The sequence below is a fragment of the Strigops habroptila genome, chromosome 5 (assembly GCF_004027225.2).
Source record: "Strigops habroptila isolate Jane chromosome 5, bStrHab1.2.pri, whole genome shotgun sequence".
Lineage (NCBI taxonomy): Eukaryota > Metazoa > Chordata > Aves > Psittaciformes > Psittacidae > Strigops > Strigops habroptila.
Genome location: NC_044281.2, coordinates 24,246,466 through 24,267,026, shown reverse-complemented (window position 1 = coordinate 24,267,026; position 20,561 = coordinate 24,246,466). Strand labels below are relative to the sequence as shown.

At 39.0% G+C, this 20,561-nt stretch overlaps 1 protein-coding gene across 5 annotated transcripts in view; it reads right to left on the bottom strand.

Annotated features, from left to right (window-relative positions):
- SEC24C (SEC24 homolog C, COPII coat complex component) overlaps positions 1–20,561 on the bottom strand; it is a 39,216-nt gene that overhangs the window by 15,921 nt on the left and 2,734 nt on the right. The window contains exons 2-11 of one of the 5 annotated variants that reach the window (XM_030486132.1): positions 14,566–14,768; positions 11,426–11,512; positions 8,719–8,860; positions 7,553–7,731; positions 6,172–6,312; positions 5,863–6,069; positions 4,518–4,648; positions 3,176–3,244; positions 1,303–1,414; positions 801–928 (exon numbers count right to left, since the gene is read on the bottom strand). In XM_030486132.1, coding sequence (XP_030341992.1) covers positions 801–928; positions 1,303–1,414; positions 3,176–3,244; positions 4,518–4,648; positions 5,863–6,069; positions 6,172–6,312; positions 7,553–7,731; positions 8,719–8,860; positions 11,426–11,512; positions 14,566–14,740 — 1,371 coding nt within the window. In that variant the 5' untranslated portion in view covers positions 14,741–14,768. Of the gene's footprint in view, positions 1–800; positions 929–1,302; positions 1,415–3,175; positions 3,245–4,517; positions 4,649–5,862; positions 6,313–7,552; positions 7,732–8,718; positions 8,861–11,425; positions 11,513–14,565; positions 16,452–20,561 lie in introns of those variants that run through there. The other 4 variants (XM_030486130.1, XM_030486133.1, XM_030486134.1 and 1 more) reach the window with 4 other exon arrangements.

Genomic DNA, 20,561 nt, shown 5'->3' with positions numbered 1-20,561 from the left:
CAAAAAAAAGCTTAAAAACCCAGAGAATATTCCTTTCCTTAGTGGATGCTGAAGTTAAACTTTACAGGGCACAGAATGCTGCAAACATATGTACTCAAATTTAACAAGCATATTTGTCTTTATGTCACTGCTCTGAGCAGGCTAACACTACACAGTAGCCAGAGTATTTAAAATATTTTACAAAAGTCCTAGCTCTAATATTCTTGAAGCTTTCATGTTTTCAGCAACCAGACAGAGTGGGTAAAAGGCTAGACAGCCACACATTACACCTAGAAGGAAATAAGTGCTGCACAGAGGAAGGACAGAAATACAAGTGAAGCTCAGCAGTGCCCAGTACTCAGTTTTGTACTGTCATCCCACACAGTGCTGTGCATCTACACACACATTAGACAGCCTAACCAGTGCTGCTTGATACATTCTCATCCAATTCCACAACTCAACATCCTAGAAAAGACTTAACATCAGTAATTAGTAACCATTCAGATACATTAGATCAAGAAAGAAACTGAGATTAACCAGGAGTGTACACATCTTAGTGTTCTGGTTACTTGGTCATAGTGCTTGACAGTTTCTGCAAAAAAACAGAAATTATCATGGCGATAGAAATCTTAAACAGTTTGAACACGACATTCGTCTGCCTTACAGATCTCTACCACGCACTTGTGGGAGAATCAGTGTTTATCTAGTCTTCACTACCTAAACATTCCTTCTCAACATATCTGTTGAAGTGGGCATCCAATAGCATTCTGACGAGTTCAAGGTGCATACAGTGCCTATGAAACTCTGCATATGGTTCTTACCTCCTCTGGGCGTAGAGTAGCCAGCGGTTTTATGACAGCAGCTAGGGGAACTTGGGACTGTTTGGCCATATCTGAGGTGCAGGGAATATTGTAAGATGTGCACCTTATGTAGCGGGGGCTTGCGTTACCTGAGGAACAAAGGAAAAAACCCCACAACTTTCAGTACAGAACAGAAACAAAGATAGTCTTTGCGGCTAAAACACAACTGAGGGTAAGATTTTACCTAAGCAATCCATTTCAATCTATGCAAAACTTGAATTTCAAACAAAATGCCCCTTTATGATTAGTTGCATATAATAACTCAAACCTTATCCTAACTCGTACCTTAACTCAAACAAATGAACTGCAATGCAAGACTTGAAGTCAAACCTTTGTTGGTAAAAAACACATCCCCAGCCACTGAAAACATTCCTCAAACTTTTCCTTTAAAGACATAGACAGTTCTGTCACTGATTCTTTGGGGTTTGTGTTTTGTTTGTTTAGGAAAAGAAAAATATTTCACCTTGATCCTTGACCAAGAAATCCGTAGTAACAAGAGGTGGGACCTGCCCTCTCACTCCAGTGACAAATGGTTCTGACCCACAGTTACTTCTGTCATCTTCAATCACTTGAATCTATGATGGAAAACACAACATTGATATTTGGAGGCTTGATTTCAATGTATGGTAAAATATAAAATTTATATCTATAAGGCATTAAAAGGGGACCTGAGACAAACATTACTATCTCTAAAAATAAGAAGTCTAAAGCAAATAAGTTTTGCCAAGCAGTCACCTCTCAGTTTGATTTCAAATAGTACTTAATGACTAACAATAAATTAAAGTTGTAAGTAGTGTTCTCCCCCAAGAATTTTGAGTAGTAGCACATTTTGTGTTTTAAGGCCTGATCTGAATTCATAAAAGCCAAGCACAGATCAAGAAAGGAATTTTTGGCAATATTCCCTTCTACACCAGTCCTAGCCAAATTAAAATTAGAAGCTTCTGTAAGCCTGAAGTTCTATAGATAACCTGTCTTTTCCTTTCTGTGTGTTCCCACTGTTTTCATAGTATGCATTTATTTCTAACCACTGCAACTCCAACCTAAAGATAGGTGCTTGCAAGCTCAGGTGGAAGTCTTCATTACTTCCTGGTGCTCAAGAGCTTGTGGTTTGAATTCTGGGGACATAGAAAGCGAAGTTTCAATAGACTTGTGAATGAATCAAGCTTTAACTTCAAAGCCCATAAAAATCTTAAAATTCTTAGTATTTCAAATTCTTCATTAATGCAAATATGCTTAAGATAATGGAACATATTAAACAGTTTTAGTTGACTGAAGTATCTACTGACCTTTGTGAAAGAACAGAAAACTGTAGTTATACACAGTTTTAACTACATTTCCATACTGGTGCTCGAATGAAAGCATTAAAGCTAGCAATCACTCTTCTGATCTTATTTTGCCTTATCAAACACACACACCTTTGCTTAAATTGCGAAATGCAGAAGTTTGCATGCAGACCTCCTACCCTCTCACTAAGGGTTCCAAGTTGCCGGCAGAAAGTCTCCCATAGCATCAGACAGTGACTACTCTAGGACAAATCTAGTCCCATTTCAAAAGTCTACAGACTGATGTTGGTGATCTCAATGCTGGTATCTGTTATAAGACCAAATTGGACTAAATGAGGAAGAAGTGATACAGGGGTAACAAAGTCAAATGTGGTGTGGGGTTGTTTTCCCCCCTTCCAATCCAAAAGGTAGCTGCTTTGTTCTTTCTTTAGGTAAGATTCTCTACACATAACCATTAAATTTTCAAATTCAAAATTTAACGGTTATGTATGAGCACAGATAATGACAGAATGTTTATAGCTCCCCACGCCTCATATTAATCTATTAGAAGATTTATATCAAGAATTAACATCAAAACAGTTCATCTGCAATTTTTGAACTTCAAGGCATTAGCCCAGTACTGGTATATCAGCATGATATATCAAATTCTGCTCAAAACTGGTAGAAAACATTGCTATAAAGGCTCATGCTGTGTGTATGTTAAGATGAGGCACACATTGTATGGACAATTATACTGATGACTTACACTGAAATGCCAGCTGGAATCTGATGAAGCAGATATTCTAAAGATCAGACAAAGCGGAGGGGAGGCATTCTTCATGATCTGTTTCTGAAACATTCTGCTTTCTATTGCCTCACCATTCATCACAGAAGAGAGGATTTTAACAATCTCTTGTGGTGTAATGTTACTCATTTTGATAAGGCAAGCAGAAGACAGCAAGGAAAGGGTAAAGGATTAATGATGGAGGGTTAGTGAGGTGAAGTTCAGGTTTCAGGCATGCACAGATGTTCACCAACACACAAACTACAATTACATACATATACAGCACTTACTGGACTAGGAATTGCATCTGGGTCTATTCTGTGCCTGGGTTTCTGCTGGGGTGGCAGCTCATTAAGTTGCTTTTCAAAAAAAAAATAAAAAATGAAGAGTGCCACAAAAAAAAAAAAAAGGGGACAAAGAAAAAAAGAAGAGAATAATAAACTAAAAAGTAACAGTGTTACTTCTTTCTATGCAAACCTGTAGCACTAGAATTAGATACATTTGGTTCATGCAACAGGAAACACCAGCTTCTGCAGCATACACTGATCCCAAACCAGCCTTGCCAGGGCTTGAGCTCTGAACACACTGCTAACAGAGGTAGTGGCTCATGTGCTTATTTTGGTTAGAAATTGGGGATTTATGTTTTAAGAACATGCTAAAACGAAGGCAACTGACAAAAGCCATTTAAGATCTCATTTAGTGGAAGAAAAGAGAAGCAGACAACCAATTCAAGACTTCTTAAATTCTGTGAAAAAAACATGGTCATAAACTTTACATAAACTTGGACTCTAAACAGATAATCTTTTTTGAATATAAATAACTTCTGAATATACAGAACTTCTGAACAGCACCAGTCCAGATCTAGGATGTAACTCAAGACTAAGTTATTTTTATAGTTTTTAAGCAAACATTGTAAGCACTGCCCTGGAAAAGTTTCCTATTATCAGATGACTGTGGCCTTGTGAGCCAATAACAGAACAGCATCAGCAGCAGTGGAAGAAATGGCACAGCAGACCAGTAGCAATAGTACTGCCAGGCTTAATATTACTCCTCACTGCTAACCACTATGTCTCACTGCTTGTCCTTTCTCAAACCTCTGTTCTGAAAGATAATCCCAGTTTGAGAAGTCGCCTATATTTGACTCAAGTAGTGTCATGACCTAACGACCAAATAACCCGACAACCTGTTTTTTGACAAGTTATAGGAAAAATGCTAGTCATCTCCTATTAACTGTACTTTAAAGTGGATCATATGGATCATAGATTGTCACCTCAAAACCTGAAATTAGTTCACCATGGTAAGTCATCAAGCAAGAATCCAGAAATGGAGAAACAAGCTTAATCATAGCCCTCAAGGATTCTCAAAATGTAACATAGTACAGAAAAAGACCCGAGGAAGAAGAGCATTGATTTGCATATGCAGCGCCTTTCTTTAGTCAGCAAGAAAAATATTGCTTCTGGGCTCATTCATAACAAAAGACTGAAGCTGGATATACAAAAGAAAAGCAAGCAGGAAAACAGACTTATGTTCTTTGGAATGAGAAACTTGTTTCCAGCTTTGGTCTTTGTTGGTTCTGTTTTATGTAAAAACACTATGGAAGAGTTCACACTGGTAAGAACAAAGTAAGCTTACAGGGCTAGGAATGGAATCTGGATCCAAGCGTTTGGGTGGAGGTGGTGGTCCAGGTTGACTTCCGTAATTTGGAGTTCCTGGATAGGTTCCTCCATAGTTTGCTTGAGGACCCCTCACCTGCCCAAAGGAACCTTACAAGAAAGGAACAGCAAAATCAAACAGTGGCTAATACTAGTCATTTCCTTATTTGGCACTTCCCACTTTTCCTGTCATTGTCAAAAACCAAGAAAGTCACATATTTTTCAGTTAATTAGGATTAAACATACTTATCAGTGTTTCAGGTTAGACCTGTACATCTCTATCAGTGACCCAGTAAACTCATGGAGACAGTCCTCCTTAAAACCGCACTTAAGGAGACACAAGGTTTTAGACTAACATAACTATTTTTAGAATAATATGATTACAATATGCATTAAGATCATGCACTATGAACATTTAAGTTAAATTGCAGAACTGCCTAATAGAAAGTACACTCAGAACAGCCAAATAAGCTAGCAGATGACCCATAATTCCTCAAAATAAAGGTGTGCAAGGAGTTCTCTCAGGCAGTTATGGCTTGTCTGAAACTACAGTAATAGGTTAATGCGTGATTATCTCTTTTGTTTTGTAACTACCTGAAGTTATTTCCTATTACTTTAGACAATTTCTTGCAGTTATGGAATAGACCATGATATACTGCATCAGTGTTTCTACAGTTCACAGCAATTTGTACCGGTATTTGTAAGTAATTTACCTGGCCAGTTGTGCAAAGCTGCATGGGGGATGGGATTCTCCTGACACTTGCACATGATTACTTTATCCTAGCTATTTGTAAATGTTATTGATTAAAAATCAGCCAAAACCATTTATAATTCAGAAAGCTTCAGAAAGAATGATACTACTTCTAAGCACTCACAAAATGTGAAAGGTTCTACAAGGAGAAAAATACAGTTTTGTGAATTAATGAAGAAAAAGTAGCAACTCCTTTTCAACTTTCTCATACACACTGCTTTTCAGGATTTCAAAACTCTACTTTTGAACAGATGAAGCTGCAAACATCAAATTAAATGTCATAATAAAATTCTGATCACAAACTCTTGTAGTATTATGGCACTCACTACTAAACGACTTTTTCGCCAAGCAAGCTAGGATTCCTTTAGTTACATTAACCTGATTAAAACCTGTATGACAAGCATCTTAGAATGACACATCCTACTGTTTATCTTGGATTTGTCCTTTAGACATGAGCACAGGGAAACTGAAGTGCTGCTAGAAGCCCACAAGTAACAAACCTGAAATCCAGTTCTCAGTTTGCAGCACAGAGAGGGCACGTGTAATGTACAATTTCTAGAGTAGGAATACTCACCGTTCTGCTGCATTTGATATCCTGGCTGAGGAGGATGAGTTGGAGGAGGTGGTCCATGGAGGCCACTCATGGGAGGCCCAGGCTGTGGCCCTGACATAGCTGATGGAGGTGGTGGTGAGGATACATGATTAGGCTGTGTCGTTGGTGGTCCAGCAACTGTCTGCCCAGGCAGTGGCGGGCCTGGCATGGTAGGTGGCCTTGGGGCACCTGTGGTAGAAGGGTAAGAGGAAGGTCCAACCCCTGCAGAAGAGGGAGGTGAGGAAAAACCAGGGACTTCAGTAGCTAGGTGCCGAGTTGGTATTGGCTGACCTGGAAATGGAGGCTGTGCCAAAGGAAGACTCTGAGACACGCTGGTAGGAGGGGGTCCTTGGCTCGCAGTGTAAGGTGTGTAGAGACCAGATCCTGTTGTACTAAAGCTTCCTGAGACTGGGGGAACCGATGTTGGGGGACCTGATAAGAAGAAAAGAAGATATAAGATCATTTTCTTCAATCCTCAAGACAATTAAGACTCAAGCAAAACTCATTTGCTTTAGGTCATCTAAATAGGTCTACCACTTTCTCATCTTCAGATGGACTGGCCAGTACTAGTAGAGACAAATCTTAAGTGAAACCCACCTAAACTGATCACAGAACTGAAACTCCTCCAAGGGATATGAAACTTGATAGTTCCTTCACTGTCCTGTCTCTCAAAGTCTGAGTTTCTTATTTAACATAATCAGAATACATTTCAGAATTCAGGGGCAGAACAAAAGAGAGAAAGCAAGGAATATGCAAAACAAGAACCACAAGTCTGTCTACAGATTTCTTGAACCGACAAGTTTGTATCTTAAACTCCACGCTAAGTTGGAGCCTGTAGCTCAAGAATACTTTTGAGCTTCATGGTTTTAATAGCATGGAACTAGCATCTTCTACATTTACTGTTGTACTATTTCTGAGGATAATTTTAGACAAGCACATTGCCAAATGCTGGGGAAATCTGCATGCCCTACTCCCAATTTTCTTACAAAATCTGTGTTAGAGTATAGAGATGCTTGTTAAAAAGTACTTTATCAGATCAATTAAAAATAAAACCAACACGTAGTCAGACCAGCTTACACAGACTAAACACACATCTGTAGTATTCGATTAAAAAAAAAAAAAAAAAGTCCTGTAATCTACAGCAATGGGACTGTAGATCTAATAGAATAGAACAAAATATCTAAATTCAGTTTATACTGTTTAAGGAAGTTTCTTCTCAACTTCCAGCAAAACTCTTCACAGAATCATTCAGAGGCATTTCAGCCCTTTGCGATTTACTGAGCCCTTTTTCCCTCCTTCGTTTTTTTTTGTTTTGACTGGGTTGCTGCGCAAGAGGACAAAGGCACGTAGACTCTCCCACAGCTTACTTAGGGATAGACTGCATTTGTGTTTCACACCTAGATTCACCTGGGTTTAGGAGAAATACTGTTACTTTCTCTTGTTACTTATGTCCTGCAACATTCCTGCAACATTCCTGCGCTATCCTCTACAATAGTCTCAGTTCTGTTTTCCCCAATGGTGGCCTTAGTAGTCAAGGAAACTACCATTTAGAACAGCAGACGTCAACACCCATCACCATATGGTAATGAATCATTGACAAGAGCAAATCTTTTATGAAATTACCAGTATAATTGAAAAGCAATAGCATATTTCTGTAGCCAGGAAAGCTCACCATATCCCAGTCCAGCTGGGGGAGGAGCAGAGGCTGCAACACTGCCAATTGTCATCCCTGCCATGTGATTGCTGAGCTGCTGTACACTGGCTGGGGGGGGACCATATTGCTGGAACGTAGGTGTCTGGCTGACAGGCATGGGTGCTGAGCCTGGCAGATATGGCTGAGAAGCAGGTGGCCTGAGGAGGAAGATGAGAAACATCACTGGATTCCCCATTGTACAAGCAGTTACAACTCTCTGTGCCTTATAAACACTAGCTGGGTCTGACTTATTTACATGAAGCACTGTAGCTTAGTTTTGAAAAAATAATTACATATCCTGCATACACTTGAGACCATTTCATTAAAAAAAAAATAAAATAAAAAAAATCTTTTCTTAAAATACAAATTCTACATTTATAGCATTTTTTGTTAATTCCATTTTAGTTATCACAACAAATCAGAAATACTGCCATAGAGGCAGGTGAGCAACAGTAAGGCCTGCACAGCTATGTAAGAATGCTCTGTTGCTCTAAGGATCTCAAGACTGCAGCTGACAGTGCTGAGCTTAAGCAGAGGGAAGCAAAAAGCAATCACCTTCCCCAAAACCAGTAATCGGAATGAAGCAGTGAGGACTGCTGCCACTTTCACCACAGAGGTAATGCCAATATCTTCCTGGAGAAGATGCCGAAGAGCTTTACACGAATGATGTAATGAACTCAGGGATCCGTAACGGACAAAAACAGATCCAGACCCAATGCTAAGGAATTACTCAGTAATGACAAATAGCAACATGCTTCAGAGAGAGATCAATTCACACTGCCAAAGAATCAAATACTATAGCTGTGTGGATGCAATTGTTTTAAAACAAGACAAACTATGAGAATCAGAAAATTCTTTATGGGTAAATGACTACCACAAAGAAAGTCTTTGGAGGAGAAGTGGTTTTGATCAGTCGCTGACATCTGCTCATATTCTTCCAGAAGTTTTTAATCTACAGAGATTCTTGTTGTCTAATACCCCTGTGACAAAACATTGTTCTAAAACAGTAAGTCAGCAATAGAGAGAGTCAACATTTACCACAGGAAAACCAAAGTATTTAGTTTGGTTTAGATCCTAAAAGGTTTAGATCTAGCATAGGTCTACCAAGGCAGGCCTTTGTTATGATTTCTTCTTCTTGTCTGTACCTCTGCACCGCGGCTGCTGAGGCTGGAATCCCATTCTGCACATCTCCCTGTCCAAATGGACTGTATGTCAGGTGACCAGAAGGAAGAGATGCTCCGGAGGCTGGAGGGGGAGCTCCAGATGTTGAAGGGGCTCTTAATGAGCCTACAGACATAAGGGGAAAAAAATAAAAATAAAAATCACAACACAGGAGTAAGGGCCTGAACCATGAAAAATACCAGAAATAAACAAAAACTGCAGAAACAGTTTAGCAGTGGCCATATTGATGTACCAATACTGCACAAGCAACAAATAATTTATACAATTATATTAGAAGTAGCAAAACTAAAGCACAATTTTTTAGCCAGTGTCACTAGTCACCAGCTTCACACAAACCGAGTAGAAAATACGCATTGTGGAGGGTCTTCAATCAACAATTTCATCTTCTGAAGGAAAGGAAAAAAAGGAAAAAAAAATGATGAAGGAAAAAAAAAGTTATCTTGGAAGGGGAAGAATTTAATACCTCACTGACAAGTCCAATTATTTTTATCCAGACAAAGGAGAGTATTCACATGGAACCTAAAGTTTATTACAGGTCAGTTTTCCCTACTTGGAAGGTCAGCAGATTATGTGAGTAGATTCAGAAAATTACATCTAACTGCTCGTTAACAGGGGCCACCACTGTTCTTCCCCGGCTCTCAAGGTTGAAGGCTAACATGAATACTTTCTTGTCTTTCAGAGTGAGCTGGTTTAGTCACAGCTCAAATGTATTTGCCATGAAACTAAGTCTTCATGCTTTCCACAGACTGCACAATGCTGGACACAATACCAGCAGACCAACCACAGTGTCTGCTTCCAAAAAAGAGATTCTAAACTTCCATTTTAATATTACTAAGTTAAAAACACTGACAATTAGAACCACCATATGACCATGCCTGCTAACCACTAAAGAACGTATTTAATGTATGAGGCATGTTAAATACAGATAACTAAACAATGTAAACTTCCCCATGAGACCAGGGCAGCACATACACACTGTTATGTATTTCAGACTGGCATGACAAGTTTAAAAGGGACTCTGAAACCTTCCTGTGAGGAACCATTATGAAATAGGAAGCAAGAAAAGCCATTTCTCAATTCTACAGTATAATTTATACACCAAAGCATGAGGTTTCAATTCATACATTTTAATCTTATCTGCTACATGTAAATTCCTAGTAAACTTGTGGATGTAAATTCAAGGAAGGAATTAACTAGACCTTGTATCAATAAACAGTAATTTCTTTGGGCTTTTTTCTTTACTACTAAGCCTCCTCCTGTTCTTTTTGAGACATAGGATTTAATTATTTTCGGAGACATTCACTATTCTTATGTACCTTCATCACATTAAATCTTGTATTTTCTAAACTACTGTTACAGCGCCTTTGTCTTACTGTTTCTCTGGCTAAGCATTTCCTGATGTCTTAACTATTGGTATGTTGTGGGGTATTTCTATTTCTGAATGTCTCTTGTGATGCCCTTTCAGTTAATTTGGTATACTTTCACCTATTTTGGAATCTCTGTCCTTTGATAGTACATGTAAACTGTTTGGCATTGTTACCTTTTGTCTTTGAAAGCATGTTTAATTTAATTCATGGTGGGATCCTACAGATTTATTTACACTAACTTTCCTCCCCCCCTCAACTTTAACAGATACACAATTTGACAAATACATGTTTACTTCAGTAAAAGCTCCTGAAGTCTTTTCCTAGCTCTTGTCACCAACATTAATTCTGTAACCACTACCACTGACTCCTCAAATAGCCACTGCAAAAAAAAAAATCACTTGAACAGGTATGAGTATCTGGTGGTTTATTAGCTTAAGATTCATTACTCTTGAGGAATCCCAAAGTTCCTCTTCAACACCTTTGAGATACTGTACTGTTCTTAATCATTACAGACCTCAAAATGGAGGTAGATTACAGAAAAATGGGAAATGCCTGTGATTTTACTCAAAGCCCCCAGACTATCAGGTCTTGCTCCAGTTCTGACTCCCTGCTCTTGTAAGCAAATTGACACTGTTGGAAATAGCTCTTCTGAAATACCACTAGTTGGGAAGAAAGAAAAGTACAATATGATTTCTTGCAGTGTTTCTAATTCTTACATCTTGATTGCTAGCTTTGCAAAAGTATTTCTTTCTTCAAGCCACAGCTTTTAAAATCATAATTATTCCTGACACATATTTGGTTTCTATGCTATAGCCAAGGAGACTAACGACTTCTTTCTACCCTTAAATGAAAGCACAAGTTACAAAAATCTCATGGCTTTCAGTAACAACCTCCTGGTACTGGGGGAGAATTTTCACTTCTTCATTGCAATGTTATCATTTCTAAGCTCACATTTTAGTCCTCTCTCAAGTGGGAGACTGCATTCTTTTAAACTAAGGATTCTCCCTGACAGAACCTAAACAGGCCAACTTGGGTTTTGAAATCAGTCTTCAGAAAACATTAGTTGCAAGTCAGGTTTTATCTATGAATCTGAAGGCATAAGGGATTTCTACTAGGATTATTTCTTCATATCCTATTTACGTCTCTGGAGTGCTGCCTACAAATAGATTGGGAAGTGTCCCACCCACCTCTGCCTGAATAATCAGGTATCCACACCTTTGAGATAAATATCCATATTAAATGGGAACTTGGCACAGAAGCAGCAGCACAACACAAGCACTCTCACAGAAAGGACACCATTTACCTATGAAATTAGGTGCAAGAGAAGAAGTGTCAGAGTTGAGAGAAACAGGAGAGCCCTTCGAAGGGAACCCCAAGGAAGGAAAGTAACCTGGAAAGACAGAATACACCAGTGAATCAAGCCTGAGAGAAAGCACCAAGAGACAGTGTTTCCAATGCTAAGGACAGTCTGCAGTGCACAAAATATCATATGCATAAAATCCACATCACATTTACCACATTATTCCTTCAGCTATACTCCCTCTCACTCTTCTACCAAGCATAACATATATTACCAACACAGTTCATATATTAATGTTAATACAAATGTTAACAGTATCATAAACCAAGTTCATGTAAAACAATCCAGAAGCAGCCTAATTGTGACTGGTATTCAGGTAACTGTGTTTGCACTTTCAACTGCATGATCTCATTAGAAGGAAACCGTTCAAAGGAAGAAGGTGCAAAATCGTCCTGGTTCTTTCAGCATTCTCACAGAAAGCAGCAGCTATTTTCAGCTAGCAGCACAGTACTCCACTTCTGGTCCCAAGCAAGACTAGCATCACTGGCACAGCACTCCCATTACTTCCACTGGTTAGAGCTAGAGTTTGTCACATAAATCAGATACGAAAGACTCCCTGACTGAGGATGGCATCTGCTACCAACACTTATTCCACTCAGTCCTCCAAGCTATTTTGTGGTTGTTTTTAAAATAAATCCTTAAGACAACTACTTAGAGATCACAGATTAACATTGGCAGTTTTCCTTTTACCACTCAGTGTTCCCTAAATTACTGTCACCCTAGTGCCTCCAAAAATAATTCTCTCTTCTCTACAATATGGAGCTACAACAGGTCTTGCTACAAAGACCTGCAATAAACATAACATGTTGGAGATGGGTGTAGAAAAGATAACTGTCAATATCTTCAGTACCAGCAGTCTGCTTTCTTTGATAATGCATTGTTCACCACTCTCTTCTTCCTGGCTATCCTATTCAGCAGCTACTAACAGGCCAACTTCTGGCTGTTGTGCTAGTGCTCCGAATTTTACATTCCTTCTTTCTAAAGATAGGAATCCTGGATTTACAGTAACAGTCCAAAATGCACAATGTGACAACTGAGATTCCCTTAATACAGTCTGCTACGTCTAGGAAGGATGGTCTCAGAAGAAAAGGTGGAAGAAAAATCTCCAGAAACCATGGGTGACCTTAGCCTGATGTATCAATAAACTAGATGAGATACTGCTTAAGAGTAATGCAATACATTTTTGTTGTCCAAATGAGACCACCTAGCTGCCCTCAGTGTCACAACACCTTTCAATCATTGCTGGCACAAACAAAATCTGCACTTTTAATCTGCATAAGTTCACATACCACTTTCTAGGTATGTTCTTACTGAGCTGTCATGACCACATTTCTGTTGTTCTAAAATTCAAAAAGGCAAACCAGAAATATTTCAGAAGGAAGAAAGTTAATTCCCTTAAAAAGAAATGCTTTTCAGATTTGTAAAGCCTGAAAGTTCTTGAAGTATCTGATGGAAGATGCTCATCAGTTTCTTGTCACAAACATCCTAAACATTCTTCACACTGCTAACAGCTAAAACTTGCTTTCTATGAATAGCTGCACTGATGAAACTTTTCCAACAAACCCATAGTAATCTTTGTCCTTCTTGAATCTCCTTCTCTCCGCCTCTGAAACAAGTCCAATGTTTCCCCATTCCTTCTATGGGACAGGAAACACTAGTTAGTCAATGCCTACATTGAGCAGCCAAACAGAGCGCTCAATGGCTGAGCTCTGCCTCTGTCTTCCCAGCAGGCAGGGTTTCTTTCCTCTGCCCAGTGCTGATTTTCATTACTTTTATAGGAATTTAAACCCTCCGTGAAATTAGTTCACAACTGATAGGTTAAAAGTGCTGTTGAAAGAGATTTATTGAGAGGAGGGGAGGAAGAGGATTAAGGAAAGAAAAGGAAGATGGAGCAACTGAATAATCCATTTTTTAGCACACCACGCTAATTCCTCTACTTCACTACCATGCTAACTTCAGACAAAAAACCCGGCAGGGTAATTATTCAGCTCCCAAATTTCAGTCTCCCACTTCTGTTAGTTGCAAGACAACTATAGGCACTTTGATTGTTCTATACTTCTCACCAATTTTTGTTTAAAATTCAAGAAGTTGCAAAAAAATTCAAGATGTACTTGGAGGGGAAAACAATACAGAGACCATTAGCATGATTAGCATATTACTCAATATCCTCTCAATACCAATCTGAAGTCCAAACATTTCAAAGTGAAAGTTCGTACTGGGTTTATCTTGGTAGATTTGAATTCATTCACCTGATTTTGAAAGGCAGAAATACTTCTAACTAAGAGCATAGTATTTTCTCCTCTACATTTCAGATGTGAATGTCACTATGAATCTCCCAAAGTGATTCAGGTACTCAGAAACAAAGACTCCAAAAGTTCTTTAATACTTTTAAGTTAGCCTGTATTTTGGAAACAGGGAACAAAAGTTTAACTACCTTGTTTGGTAGCTTTTGTTTGTTTGTTTTTGTGGTTGTTTGGGATTTTAATTTATTGTTGTTGTTTAGTTTTTAAATAAACAAAACCAAAAAGCCATATGATCCTGTAGAACCAGGGAAATTCCACAACACATTGGCTTGCCACATGTCCACAAACTTTCTATTGATTTTAAAGGCATTAGAGAAAACAGCTCCAAATATGCTTTCTGCCTAGAGTCGTATGTCTAAATCTTTCAGGATGGCATGCAGAACTTTCTTAATGATAATAATGTAAGGGAGTCTCAATTACAAATCTGTTACAGTCCCTACCTGCTGCCCCTCAACATAACCTCATCAGGAAGATTGTCCTAGTCAGGTGCTTCAGTATCATGGGTGCAGGGACACACAGACAAAAAAAAGCAGGCTGTGCTTCTCAACATGTTAATTTTATGAGCTATTAAAAGAAGTGTGAAAGAAGTGGACAAATGACAGAACAGCAACCTCATAATGTATGGGAAGAACATGAGTTTTAACATCATGTAAGCTATATACAGAAGGAAGAATAATTGCTACCACAAAATAAAGAGCAACAATAGGAAGTATACAGAAAAAATTCCATGCACACAACAATTCACAAGTTATCAGTCATTAAGTTTTGGCTGAGAAGTACCTTGTGGAGGGGCTGGCTGTTGATATCCTGGCATCGGACCATTATAAGCTCCATATTGCAATTGAGGAACCCCTGGCAATGGCTGTCCTCCGTAGGCAGGCTGCTGGTATCCCTGATATCCAGGCTGAGGTCGCCCATAAGGAGGCCCTGTGTGAGCTTGCTGGTTTACACTCATTGTATTCACATCCCCAAACTAATCTCACCTGCAAAAAGGGGGGGAAAGATGGCTTTTAGCAAACATAAAACCAAACTGGCCAACTTGCCTACTGGTTTTACAGGAATGAGAGCTCTCGAGATACGAGGGAAGGTGAAACATTAATGGTAATATACTCTCACACAGCATGTTTTTCAAGTAAGATAAATGCTTTATAAAAGCTAGTTAGAAAACAGTATTTTAAGAAACTAGGTTTCCTAATCAACTTATTCACTGCTTCATCCTGGCTAGACTTGTGATCATCATCTTAAAAAAAAAAAAAAAGGTATCATAATTTGCCATTCCACCACAGATGCTTATCAAGCTTTCTGAGACACCTTACAAATTACTTCCACCTCACAGAACATCAGACCAACAAAAAACAGATTCAGGACATAGATGAGAGATTCTTTAACATAAGACTTAAATAACATTGAACAAGTTCAGCTTTCATTCCTGTCTTAGTCTACTTGATCATATTTCACTGCTCCAAGCAACACACTTCACCATTCACAAAGGCTGCTACTTGAAGTGTTTGATAGCATTTAGAACAGGACTAATATAAGGGGGGTTGGCTTATTTTTCCTTTAAACAATAGATGATTTTAAGTCCTTGTTACATACATGAATTTCAGAAAATGAAGATAAGATATTCCAAAAGCAGCATGTTCATCTAAGAAAGATGTTAAAACTGGAAAAGATGTCACTAAAAGAGTTATAGGAAAGCATAAGAACTGAAACAGAGCAGAGACAGAAGAGATGTTTCTTAGCAAAGTTATGTAAGACATCTTGCTTAACAGACAGACTCCCAATTCCTCTGACTAACTGTATAAAGAGATTGATTGACTTTATAGAGAAAAACAAAAACAGCATTGGGAGACCCCAAACCAAGCAGGCAATTCTTATGATACCATGGTATCAAGCAAGCAGACAAGCCACAGAGCCCCTGAATTGAGGAGAGCCAAGGAGATGACTTCATGGTCTATCTCTCCAGGATATTTCGCATCCCCTGTACTCCTTTCAATGCTCCATATATCACTGTTACCCTCTTCAGCTAAGACTGTCTACACCTACACTGTAAAGAAATGTGTGTTCATGGAATTCAACTTTTTACTTTAAAAAAATCCAGTTGATATAAAAATGCAAAGTTAAAGAAAATAATCCATGATGCCCTGATATTTTACTCCAAACCCTATGATGAATTTGTGCATTAAAGATACATAGTAAATATTCACACAGAGGAGACATAAGCTGCAATAACCACCAGCCAGTTGAGGCAAATCCCAACAAGGAATCTACAGCTTAACTCAAGTGGATAACAAACACCCGAGCTGTTTGCCTATACATTGATTAGCATATGCCAACCAATGCTAAGGTTGGTTCTTCACATTACCAAAAACATGATGTCGAAAGAATTATTTCAACAACTGACATCATAGTTAAACCACAAATAACTACAGTTCTGTAAGAACCATCCATACTGAAATTCTTTCAGATCCATATATATAGTAAAGAGATCATAAATCACAGAGTGATCTAATTATTTAGAGAAGAAAGCTATCATAACACACACATGACATTTAACCTGCTATAGCTGATAAACATGACAAATGTCAATACTAAGAATGCTAATGCTTACTCTGAAGTTAGATATTAAACTTTATATGAAAGGAAATAAATGAAGTTTTATATTTTTAGTCTTCAAACTGTATAAAGGTAATGATAGGGCTTTTGTTTAGAAAAAGAACTTAAATATTTAAAGGTAATTTGCTCTAGAAAGTAACATATGTAATTTGCATCAGCTTACAACATTGTGAAAGAATTTTTGATCAGCCTGCAGTGTTTTTAAACACGATTACACAAGATAAACGTGACAGCAAGAGAGTCATTTCTAAAGATTCTGGTTTCCTACACTACCTTTGACTTAGTTCTGCTGAACAGCCTAACCTGAGCAGCCATGGAGCCAGGAAATATGGACTTTGGGACCTGTTCCCTTCCCAAGTTTCCCTGAAGATTAACCTCTTCCTCCCCAGATAGGCAGCCAGTGCTGCCACACTGCAATCACAGACCTGTCTCCAACCACCTCCTCTTCAGTGCAAATAGTAAAGCAGGAGAGTTCCTCCTGCAAAGGTGGAGGGTAAAGGAAGACTGCTCTACCCACACATCTTAGAACATCCAGGCATGGCTTTCTGCCAAGGAAGGAGGGCTTCTTCCTCTTCTTTCTGCCCCTGACCTGCTTATTGGATTGCACATGAGGAACTTGGCTTCTAGTCACTGGTCCTAGAAACAGGTCCTTCATCCAGTAACAGCTGCAGGCAAAGTAACAGCATCCTGCAGGATACTTCCTGAGCTATAATCATTAAGACACTCTTCACAAGTTACACCTACAGAAATTTCTTAACAGATCTAATGCTTGAACAAGCAATTACTACAGGGCAGGAGATCAATCCTTCATGCTTTTTTTCTTTTTATTTTTTTAAAAACATGATGGGGGAAAAACTCCAGTATGTCCCTTGCAAACCACTTCTGACTTACTGTTGTGAGTGTATACTAAGCAAGTGATCTTACCTGATGATCTTTTACTAATCTCTTTTCATCCCTTGCTCATGTGAATATTGGTATTTCCCACCTGAGTGGGCAGTATCTGTTGGCTTGTTGCTCTCTATAATAACACTGAAACCAAGAGGTAAGCTCATTTAATGCAAGTCTTACAGAGAAAAAGAGTTTTGAGAGAATTTCCTACACTTTCTATGGAAAAAGTAGCTACACAAAGGAGATGGTTCTAACTCTGTGTCCCAACTGAGAAAGAAAGGCAGATATACCTCAGACCTTTAGCTAACCCATGTGGCAGCCAGTGCAGGCTTATCTCCACCATAATACAAGCTCTGTGCTGGCAGGGGGTCATGGAGGGAGCTGGAGAAGTGAAGGAAGACTCAAGTACAAACCCAGTACTGAAGGTGGGGACAAGGCTGCTTCATTATTTTGGTTGCCCGACTTGTTCTAAACTTAAGGCTAGTGGCACGCTTGCTCATCACTCATGTGGAATACCATAAAGGGCAGGGCCAAGAGTATCTACCTCTGAGATGGTGGAAGACAGTTGTCATTAAATGAGTCAATTTTCCTTCTCCCCCAGTATAAGTAATTTGTATCAAGCAGCATTCATTTTGTCTCCACTCAATATATATATATGTAAATTAGAACCTTGTCACTTGAAGAGATACAGGGAAATGGAGAATTTAATGTCCTCTATCCTGCGACATGAAGAAAAAATCTCAAAGAACGAAATACATACACCAGATAGGAAGAAACAGAGAAAACAGGCTGTTTCACTTGATAAAAATATTGAGGATATTCCTTTGCATGAAGTAACATAGTATTAAAATATGCTGTTGAACTCAGCAGCTACAATATACAAAGCTCGAATAAGCAGGACTTGTGCTATTTGGAAAACACCATGACAATAAGTGGTCATCACTATAAATAACAAACACTTTTCTTGCAAAACACAAAGCAGTCACTCCATGCTGTTTTCTATTCCTCTGCATAAAGGCTGTTGACCATGGAAGTTTTGGTCAAAATAGTTACACAGCTAAAACTCATACTGGAAAGCTGTTACACAAGAGAGACAACCAGTGCTGATCAACAATGAACCAGTGGGATTAAAATAGACAGTAACATGGGGTAGCGGGGAAGAGGTGTCTTAACTTCCACAATAATTTCCAGATTCCTTAGTATCCAAACAAAGCACACTACGGTGCAGTTTTTATGGCCTGTTTAAAAAAAATAAGTAAATCCACGAACACTAGTGATTCACACAAGCTTGTTTCAATCAGCAAATCACTGAAAACTGCATATTCATCATTTTTTATAGTCCGCATTCACTGTTAATTCCCTTTTGAAACTGAAAAGCTTGATCTCATCAATTCTTGATCGCTTTCTAAAGAAAACACATATAGCAAAATTACTTTCCTTCAGAAAGATGCCAGTGCCTTTTTTACTGATCCCAGGGAAATAAAAGGCTGGTTTGTTTCAACTTTTGGGGAGACGGATCCTTAAAAATGGGGGCAAAAAACCCCCAACCAAACAAACCAAAAACCAAAACAAAACACACACACAAAACAACCACCCCCAAAAAGCCAAAAACAACCCACACAAAAAAAAAAAAAAAAATCAACACCAAAATCGCAAGACACCAGCATGGCATCCTACATTATGCTGAAACTATGAAACGGAAGGAAATATGTCTACTTAATTTCTGAACACAGAAATCAAAACCATTTCCAAAAGATGGGGGGGGGGACAGGACAGAAAGGAACAGTCTGCATCCTCAGAGATCAGTTCAGAATACTACCCACAGTGCTTTTAATGCTTCCATTCTGCAGCTTTCTGGAGAAGTAGCAAAGTTATGCTATTCTTATTAAAGACCTAGAGTCTGAACAACTTCTAGCTAAAAACGCTGTTCTACAAGGCAGATGTTCCTGCCTTTGTTTCACCAACAGCCTGACTAGGTCTTCTACAAGAACTCATAGAACATTTGATTCTTTTCAAATAAAAGAAACTCCTGTTTTGTTTTTTCTACAGAAAATTCTGAAAGAGAAGCTCACATCCTGGAAGTCAGAAACTGGCAACCTATCTGGAAGCACTCAGGTCATTATGACAAATGCCACCCATGTTTGTCCAAATCAATCCAAATGGCACTACTGGAACTGGCCCTCCAATTTGGTTGTATTTTTGTGGTGCTCTATCTTTCCACCTGGGCAGATTCCCAACTTGTGACACACAGATAATATTTTCTTCATCTATGCATTTGGAGTCACTGCCAGAAACATCTATTTTAACAGTTCATGAGAGGTGTAAGGCACACAGTTTTCAAAATGAAACGTTACAATCTAATATCAGTGAAAGTCCAGAAGCCACCATGTTTTCACTAAGGACACTTTCAGGAGAAGAAAGGATACGTTTGTTGCTAAAACTTCTTGACACAAGAGGTACTAGAGCAGATGTCTGCTGCCCAGTCCTTCCTGGTCTGACCCAAAAAGGTCTTTCAGGCTTCAGGACATAAAAATCACAGTTGACATCTAAGGTGTGATTGCTTCTATGTTCTTCTAAAGAAGGGTCACAGTAAAGCAGGTTTTGTTAGGCTGATTCGTCATTTGGTCAAGGTCCTATACAACATACAAGTTACAAGAGTAAACTGGTTAAAAACTGACACAAAAAAAAGCTTAGTGGTAGGTTTAAGCTTAGGTCAAGACTATTTCCAACCCCTGCCACCACCACCACCAGATTTTTACTTCAATAACATAGAATCACAGAATGGTTTGGGTTGGAAGCGACGGTAAAGCTCATCTAATTCTAATGCCTTGCCATAGGCAGGGACACCTTCCACCAGACCAGGTTGCTCAAAGCCCCATCCAACCTGTCTTTGAAAATTTCCAGGAATGGGGCATCCACAGCTTCTCTGGGCAACCTGTTCCACTGTCTCACCACCCTCACCATAAAGAATTTCTTCTCAATCTCTCTAATCTAAATCTCTCCTTTGTCAGTTTAAAGCCATTCCCCTTGACCCATCCCTACATGTCCCTGTAAAAAGTCCCTCTCCAGGTTTCTTGTAGGCCCCCTTTAGGTACTGGAAGGCTGCTCTAAGGTCTCCCTGGAGCCTTCTCTTTTCCAGGCTGAACAGCCCCAACTCTCTCAGCCTGTCTTCACAGGAGAGGCGCTCCAGCCCCCAATCATCTTCATGGCCCTCCTCTGGACCTGCTCCAATGGCTCCACATCCTTCTTGTGTTGGGGGCTCCAGAGCGGGA